Source organism: Epinephelus moara, chromosome 13 (genome assembly GCF_006386435.1).
Source record: "Epinephelus moara isolate mb chromosome 13, YSFRI_EMoa_1.0, whole genome shotgun sequence".
Classification (NCBI taxonomy): domain Eukaryota; kingdom Metazoa; phylum Chordata; class Actinopteri; order Perciformes; family Serranidae; genus Epinephelus; species Epinephelus moara.
Window position 1 is genome coordinate 11,789,383 of NC_065518.1, and position 8,954 is coordinate 11,798,336.

Sequence of the window (8,954 nt, forward strand, 5' to 3'; positions counted from 1 at the left end):
ATTTTTAATAGGTTTGAGTGTACAAAAGATTTTTCAGTATTGGGGCTACAGTTTGATGGAAGTTGTGAAGTTGTAGCACATATGGTTGATTTGTTATGAATTTTCAAAGTTTTGAACTTTAGATGCTTGCTGTAGCGCCACCATCAGGACTATTGGCTTGAGTTTACAGCTGAGGATATCTGGCATGAGACTGGACCTTTGTGCAAAGTTTGGTGAGTTTTCACCCATGGGAAGTATGATTTCCTCGGAAGAAGAAAGAAGAAGAAGATTTTGCTTTTTCATCACATTTAGCCTGGTAAGATTTTAACTTAGACGTCGAGACATATCTCCACATCAGTGATTACCAGGCCACTGATATAGTACAGGAGGATGTGAGGAGTGTGTTGCAATGCACACAGCCAAAAATACGAAGAAAAAAACAACACATAGGGACTTAATATTATGTGCAGTTATTTTCTAACTTTCTCTTATTGATTATTGTCATCATGCCTTTTCTTTGATTTTTTTGTTTCAATTTTCATTTCATTTCAGTTTCACACCAGTAAAGCCAGTTGATCTGTTGTTTGCATGTGTATGTGAATTTAGAAGCCAAGAGGTAAAAAGTTGAAAACGTTCCCACGAGAACTTTCCTATCGAGTGTCTCTATTCAGGAAGCTGTGGCTTTGACTCGGTCTGCTCACATCTCCTCATCAGCACAATGCAGATCTCTCTATATATACTGTGTGTGTGTGTGTGTGTGTGTGTGTGTGTAGTGCACATCATGTTTGACAGTCAGATGTCACCCCACGTGTCAGGTGGCCCAGAAGGAAACCCCACAGGAAGTACGGTCAGGCCCAGAAAGGTCAGGAAAAAGTCAAACCGCCTGCTTTCGTCGACAAATTTCGGCTCTCACTACGCCCCGTCAACTGTCTGTCAACCACAGTCTACACCTTATGCTTTCAGTTTCCTTTAAAGGAAGACAGAAGTTGTGCTAACTGCAACAACTACGCAAAACAGTGTGACAAAACTGTGTAGTAAAACTCAGTTATCTGCCTGAATGATCAAAGTGTATCTGAAGACCTGCTTAAAATGTGCTGTATCTTCCCAAGGTTTGCTTCAGTTGTCTGGTGGTTAAACAACAGTTCAGACAGTTCAAGTAATTGAAGTTATATCCAAATAATATACATTAGAAATATCAGTGGTTAACAAAAACATACAGTAAGCCATTTTGCATTAGAAATATTCATATTTAATAAAAATCAGATCAATGAAAACAGATGATAAGAGTTCACAGACAGAGGTAGAGAGGATTGTTGTTTGCTGGAGGATGGTGGTCTTAGTCCCTGATCACACAGAACATGTTTAAGCAGCAGAAGGCGCCGCTTTGTAATTGTTTTCAATGAGAATGAAGCTTTTTGCTCGCTGTTTTTGTGCTGCGACACACCTCGCGTTTCTGCGCTGTACATGCCTTGCGTTTTTGCCGGAGCACTCTGAACTTCTCGAGGTGAAAAAACTTCAACTCAGAGTGGAAATGTCATCTCTTTTTGCATTATCTTTTTTCCCATTGTCCAATGAGATGATTTGAGACGCGGGCCTTCTGTGGTGGTCACAACAACAAGTTGGTAAACAATGGAGGAGAAACTGTTGGTAGCGGTAGCTGGATACCCAGAGCTATACGGCCCGACGATAGACAGCAGGTTGTCAAACTGCCCCTGAGTCATCCTAAAATATGCCTGGAAACTTCCATCATGGAGGAGAAGCTCCTGGACCAACTGGTGGTACTCCCCGTGATCCACCCTCTTTTTTAGGGTCTCATGTACCCACACAGATCTCTGTTTCCCTGTGCCCAACAAACTATTTACTGACAGCCTCTCACCCTCAACCAGAGCTACAGCAAGTACCCTCTGCCTCAACATTTTAGGAACTAGATACTGATTACTGTGGGGAAAACAGTAGACTGATTACACAGGAAGGTTAGCTTAAGGACACGATGGGGTGGTTGCCTGGCAACAATGAAAAGGCACAGCAGGCTTTTTTAAAAAAAATTTTTTTTACTTGTGGCATTCAGTGTTTAAAAAAAAAAGGATGTGCAATCCACTTTCTGTGTGATCGGGGCCTTACTGACTCTTCTTCAGACTCAAGTTTCAGCTCAAACATCCGTGGACATGCTGGTCCAGAGAGAGCTTCAGGGACGGCTCCTCCACTCCACTGTAAGACACACATGAATACAGCATTGAAGCACTTTGAAGCCCTTTACCCGGACTTTAAAGGGTTTCGGGAGAATAATAACGCACGCATCATGTGGGTGCATGGCTATCAAAAAACAGTGTACATGAAGGAAAAAAGAAAGGCCTGCGCGCTTACCTCATGTCACAAATGTTTAATCAAGTCACGTTTTGGTCCTGCTTTGATCTATGTCAGATCGAAAGTGTCAAAAATTTTGACCTGACAATTATCTGAGTGGTTTTTAAACTTTAAACTTAATTCAAAGGACGAAACTGGCTGGTTTTTTATACATTGGTCCTTAAACACTTTTAACAAAACAAACTGACACATTCATCAAATTAATCAAATAGTTGCTCAAAACAAAACTAATTGCCAACTATTTTGAAAATCATTTTATCTTCTGAGTCACTTTAAAGTGGACCCATACAACCTTTTCATCCCACAAGCATTTCAAGGTTGTTTTATTGTTGGTGCTGCTGACATGAAGACAACCTTCCTGTTTGTCTCAGAGCTGAGCAACTACCACAGTTTCTACTGTTACTTTGGTTCTTCCACCATCTGCCATTTCCACTACTGGGAATAGTATCTACAAAGAGCTGATATTGATCCTCTTTAGTAGCTGGGGAAAGCTACCTGTAGCTACTGGGAAAAACAAAAGCGCTATCCTCTTCCTGTTTTGGTTGTGCAATGGTTGCTGCACTTCCTTTGAGCCATAAAGTCAGCCTCATTTTCCGTGAAGATCATACCATGCCCCAAGGAAGTGTGCCAAGCTTTGAAGCCAACTTTTGTAGTGGCCAAACATGGAATTAAAACTTCCAGGTCTGTCATGTAATGACATTGGGCCCAACGGACATTTCCTATGGTGAAAGAGATGTCTGTAAAGCATTTGAGCATTACCGCCCTTATGAAATGACTCGTTTCACTATTGGATTGGATCCATTTGGTTCAATCTCGGGTTGGGTCAGTTCTCGGTAATACCACTTCGGTTCGGTACTTCGTCTTGGACCGTGTTTTTTTTTTTTTGAGACCGACCGGGCCGCATACGTCATTTTGCGGCGGAATGTACGCAGAGCGGACCCCGCGGAAGTCTGCAAAAGTCTGCCCAGACTAAAGCCTGATTTATGGTCCTGCGGCGTACCTACGACGTACCTACGTCATTGCCGTGACGCCGTCGTGAACCCTTCGAACTTCTCCGTCACTCCATTTCGTCGCGGTGCAATTCACCGCCAGAGCAGTAGGAGGCTGCGTTCCTTTCCTGAATGGTTATCGTCGTCTCTAGTTGATTCTTTGTTTAGCTTCCGGCTTTTCCGGTCACAGAGAAATGAACGCGGAGCACGGACAGACGGCTCCCTCCGTATCCGTATCCGTATTGAACGTTGAGCATCTACATCGCAACAGAAGATGTTTAAAGATGGCGGGGATGGCGCAATCTGGAAATACGGAACCGGAAATGCGTTGCTACCAAGCAAACCAATCACAGCCCTCTCGGTCTGCGCTGGGTCTGCGTCGTCTCGACGTGTAGTTACATTTTTGGGGAGGTGCACGTCAGGCTACGCCGGGGGCTACGGCGAGCCTTCTGCATAGACACGTACCCTATGACGTAGCGACGTCGTTGATTTAACGCAGGACCATAAATCAGGCTTAAAGGCGGACGTCCGCAAACCCTATGCGCGCAAAGCTCAGATTTTACGACCGCGCGGACTCCGCTCCGCGCACCAGTGTCACACAAAAGACTGCTCGGCATGTATTTTTCACTTCAGGAATAACTTCCTGTGAATATGAACATCTGCACAAACATCCATCAAACAGCTGTTTAGATTTTTCTGTCTGGACCAAAGTCGAGGAGCCACCAACCAACAGTGCCGACCCTAGAGCCATGCCGCTAATGTGTCTAAAAATAAAGGCGACAAATGTTCATTAAGATGGATTAAAATTGACACGCACACACCTGAGGACATAGGTAACACAGAGGATGCAGAGCGGCTGGTGGGCGCCAGGCCTGGACTTGGAGGGTCGGACGCTGGGGATGACCGCACTGTGACTCTCCACCCAGACGTAACCTCCACCTCTCACCAGCATCCTGTACTGACCGCTGACTGACTGACTCTTCAAACACACTGCAGAGAGAGGAGAGATTGAATTAGAAACTTACAGGTGTGTAATGTGTGTGTTTGTGCATCAGTACTTACAGTTGAGATGATTTTTAGCCAAACAGTTTGTGTCCAGTGTGTGACAGAGATCATAGATGGAATGACCCAGCAGGTCCTCAGGACTGTACCCGAGAAGGAAAGTCACTCTGCAAAAACACACAAAGAAGTGACGGTATATACATTTAATTTACAAAAACACTGCCTGTCTTTAAGCTTCAGCTCATGTTAATGAATGAGTTACTACATGTCCTACAAATTTAGTTTCACTTATTCAGCAGCAGCCACAAACAAGTTCACGGTTCACAGATATTATGCAGTCGTGGGTCTAAAAATTCAAAAAGGGGAAGGTAAAAAGGGAACGAAGAAGCAGTTAAAGTTCCGAATTTTTTTTCTTCCATTTTTGTCATGCTAAATTAACCCCTTAAAATCCTGTTTTCTCTTTTTCTTTCCCATTAAAGGCATACTTCAACCCCCAAATGATCATTTGTGCATCAATAGCTCAGCCCGAGTTATGTTGAATTTGGGAAGAAAACTTTGCTTTTCTCATGTGCCTCCACAGTGAACGAAGACAAAAAGCCAAATATTCTTGATAAATTTAAGTCATAGGGGTTCATGTTTAACAGTGGCAACACTATATCAAACACAACCTCCTTTTACATTAAATTATCGAGAAATTTCTCAGTTTTTCTGGATTCTTCGTTCACCGTGGAGGCATGCCAGAAAAGTTCTCTTCCCACATTCAACGTGGACACAGGGTGAGTAATTGAGATACAAATGATCACTTGTGGGGTGAAGAAGCTTGAAGGAAGTTCAAATTGTCTTCTGTCACGGGTGGGTTTTAATGTTTGGCTGCGCAGCATAAATTTGTTAATGAAACAGTGATGAACTCATTTGAGACAGAAGATGCCTCTTAGTGTGGTAAATATACAGTGTTGTATAATGTGACATGGCCCCTCCCCTTTTCAAAACCCTGTCTATTCTCTCGATACCAATCTCTTTTTTGTACTTAAAATGTATAAATTAGGGCTGTCAATCGATTCAAATATTTAATCGGGATTTATCGCAAATAAATCCCAGGGTTTTTTATCTGTTGTAAATGTGCCTTAAAGGGATATTTCACAAGTTTTTAATACTCTTGAGGTGGAAAAATACACCGATCAGCCAAAACATTCAAACCACTGACAGGTGAAGTGAATAACTTTGATTATTTTGTTCCGATGCATTGTTCTGCTGGGAAACCTTTGGTTCCCGCATTCATGTGGATACCACCTGACATGTTTTGGACTATCCAGCAGGATAATGCACCATGTCACACTGCAAACATCGTTCAGGAGTGGCCCAAGGAATGTGACAAAGACCTCAAAGTGTCAACCTGGCCTCCAAATTCCCCAGATACCAATTTGAATGAGCTTCTGTGTCACGTGCCGTTAACTGGCCTCACAACCCACTGGACTAAATGGATCTGCCGCCAACACACTGGTGCCAGACACCACAGGACACTCCCAGAGATCCTGTGTCCATGCCTCGACAGGTCAGAGCAAGTCTGATCCAAGGAGGCCCCATCTTGGATTAGGGGTGCATCTGGGGTACCGGCGCATCACAAGAATCCTTGAGCAGATTGGGACCTGGGAAATTTAGAAGCCAGGTCGACACCTTGAGCTCTTTGTCACGCTTCACAGGACATTTCTAAACTGTTTTTGCAGTGTGGCATGCTGCATTATCCTGCTGCCATGAGGGGGGGTACTTGGTCTGCAAGTACCAAAGGAATTTGCGTTAACTTGTTATTAACGCATTAACTTTGACAGCCCTAGTATAAATTAATAGACGTAGCTACTGTGATGTCACTAACTAGTTTGTGGACTCCCGTTTACAGTTCGGCATTTTAGCATCTTGGGTTTTTTTGGACCCAAAAGTGAGCATATTTGGACGAGGGGATTGAGCTGTGGAGGGGTGGGAGGCGGATCCGACTCATAGACCTGCAAACTGCCTGCCACTCAAGTGTCCTCGCCCTTAAATATGTGTAACTTAAAGCCTTGATAAAATGTGAACAGGTGAGATATAAAAAGTCACTCTTCGTACAGTTGTCATGAATGTTGAAATCAGCTTTGTACCAAGCTGTAAATCAGCCTAAAGTGGCTGTTCAAGGAACTCAAGTTTTTGGCACTTACACACTGGCTTAATTTCTCTGCCTACGAGGTTGCCGAAAACCAAAGTTACGGCCTTGGAACCAGCAGAACATTATCAATGCAGCACAGATGAGTAATAAAGAAAGATGGGCATTAACTTCAATACTTTTTCCTTTTTCATAAGAATTTCATAATGTCAAACACTGCAAAATCAAATCACAACTCTTCCTTGTTATATACCATGAGAGTTAAATTCATACAATATGCACTTGACTCTGACTGCTCTTCAGATGCTGATTTTTAGGCTAAAACACATTCTTACACCACTGTGTAGACGTACAGAGCAAAGAATGCATCCCCACCCACCCCCATCACCCTGTGTGACTTGTATGTTAACATGCACAGTTAAATCGAGCTGCGGTTATAGCTCGACTGGGACATTTAATTGGACTTCTGTCCAATCGATCTATTGACCGAAGTATGTCCGACTCTGCTACGATAGGTGGTGATGTGCCCCCTCTTCAGCTTATTAGTATTGAGCCTTTTTCCAGTTGACCTATGACATCACAGACTAAACAACCAAGCTAGCTACGGTTAGCTAGCGGACCCTTCGTCTGTCCAAAAATGCACGGCTCTGGATGTAGATTTCGCCACATTGTTACTGGCCTCTTCTTCTGTTACGCATTTAATACTATTCGACGTCCAGGTCATGTCTCCCGGGGCGGAAATTGCAGGAGTAACTCGACTCCCAATCGCTTTATCTGGGTGTGTTAGTCCAGCTTTGAGAAACTGGATTTAGTACGATTTCAGTCAGACTAACATGTTTACATGTATTTTAAAAGTCCAGTTTTAGCTGGACTAACACAATAAATAAATTTTCTCTAATGTCATGTAAATGTACTGACTGTGAAGTCGCTTGACTTCCTGGCATCATCACCATCTGGTACGCTGCTGCCACAGCTGAGATCAAGGGCAGACTGCAGCGTATCACTCGCTCTGCTGGGAAGGTGATTGGCCGCAATCTGCCGTCCCACCTGGAAGATTGTGGCTGACCCCTCCCACCCTGGACACAATCTCTTTGAACCACTCCCCTCTGTTAGGAGGCTGCAGTCCATCGGGACCAAAACCTCACGCCACAAGAACAGTTTCCTCCCAACTGCAGCTGGCCTCATCAACAAGGCCCGGGACCCCCACTGACACTGGTTCCTATCCAGACACACTCCTGATATTATGGGTTACATTAACGCACATCCTTCAATCATCACTATCACCCCTTTGCACATATTCTTGTACCTGTATTACACTGTGAACGTTTACGACCCCTGAACAATGAAAAACTAATTTAATATGAATCCTTCAATCACAAACCAATACACAAGAACGAATAAAGCACATGTCCTCGTGAGACGCAAACTTTTGTTTGGTATGCATTTTTAATTTCTCCTAGCTATCTGGGATCAGTAGAACCTGGTAAGTATAAAAAACTAAACACTGTTAATGATAATAAAGTCCTAATGCCTTCAAACAAGTACTTCCTCATTAACAGTGTCTTATCTTGTTAATGATGCTAAAACTGGTCAAATTTGTTGCCATATCAAACTACAAACATTATTGATCATAAATAAACAAGTTTCAACCATAAAATGTGATCAGGTTTTGGACCTTGTCCACTTTTGTGTGGGGATCGGCTGCAGACTGACTTGGCAGAGATGGCTGCCATCTTGTTTTTACATGGATTAGTGTATTGTGCTCTGACTACCACTAGATGGCACAAAGAAGAGTCCACAAATGAGGACAACAGGTCTGAGTTAAGTAGACACAGAGGAGTAGAGGACACAGGGTCTCATGAGGATGTAAAAAATGACTGGTGACTGCACAAAGGCGTGTGGACATATATATTTTAAATCACCTCTGGTCACAGTACGTGAACCTCATGTCCATGCTGTGCTGACTGGTGAAGGTGTGTGTGCTGAGGAGTGTGTGTGAGAGGGGCAGAGACTGGCAAGTCAGCAGCAGGCAGGAAACTGAAGACGGGGCGACGCACGCCTTCGCTTGGCCATGGCAGTGCAGGACCTAAAACCAAAAAGAGAGAGTGATTAAAACTGAGCCTAATAAATATCTGAAAATGTGCAGGAGAGGTTAAAGGCCAACAAAGGTTAGATATCAATAGTCATGCTTCAAAAAAGGAAAAAAGATAAAAACAAAGACTGCATAAATCATCAAAGTTTCAAGACTGAAGCGGGATTTATACATGTGCTGCAGACCCTACGCTGTAGCCTACACAGTTGTGAGCATTTATACTTGTGCGGTGGTGTCTGTGTCACTCTGCAGTTACACCTCCAAAACACTAGTTGGCGGTGGAAGTAATTAGTTGGTTGATTCAAAACACACATTAAACACACATTAAACATGGCTTAATAGAGACAATTTCAAACACAAGTACACAAATCAGCTTCACTATAACTCGCAGCAT

General features: G+C 43.3%; 1 protein-coding gene across 1 annotated transcript in view; it reads right to left on the reverse strand.

Annotated features, from left to right (window-relative positions):
• Positions 1 to 1,247: 1,247 nt before the first annotated feature.
• Positions 1,248 to 8,954, reverse strand: part of LOC126399843 (endothelial PAS domain-containing protein 1-like) — a 14,710-nt gene continuing 7,003 nt past the window's right edge. Inside the window, exons 6-9 of the mRNA XM_050060141.1 lie at positions 8,391 to 8,554; positions 4,395 to 4,501; positions 4,154 to 4,322; positions 1,248 to 2,187 (exon numbers count right to left, since the gene is read on the reverse strand). Of these exons, the coding sequence (XP_049916098.1) occupies positions 2,124 to 2,187; positions 4,154 to 4,322; positions 4,395 to 4,501; positions 8,391 to 8,554 (504 nt within the window). The 3' untranslated portion in view covers positions 1,248 to 2,123. The remainder of the gene's footprint in view (positions 2,188 to 4,153; positions 4,323 to 4,394; positions 4,502 to 8,390; positions 8,555 to 8,954) is intronic.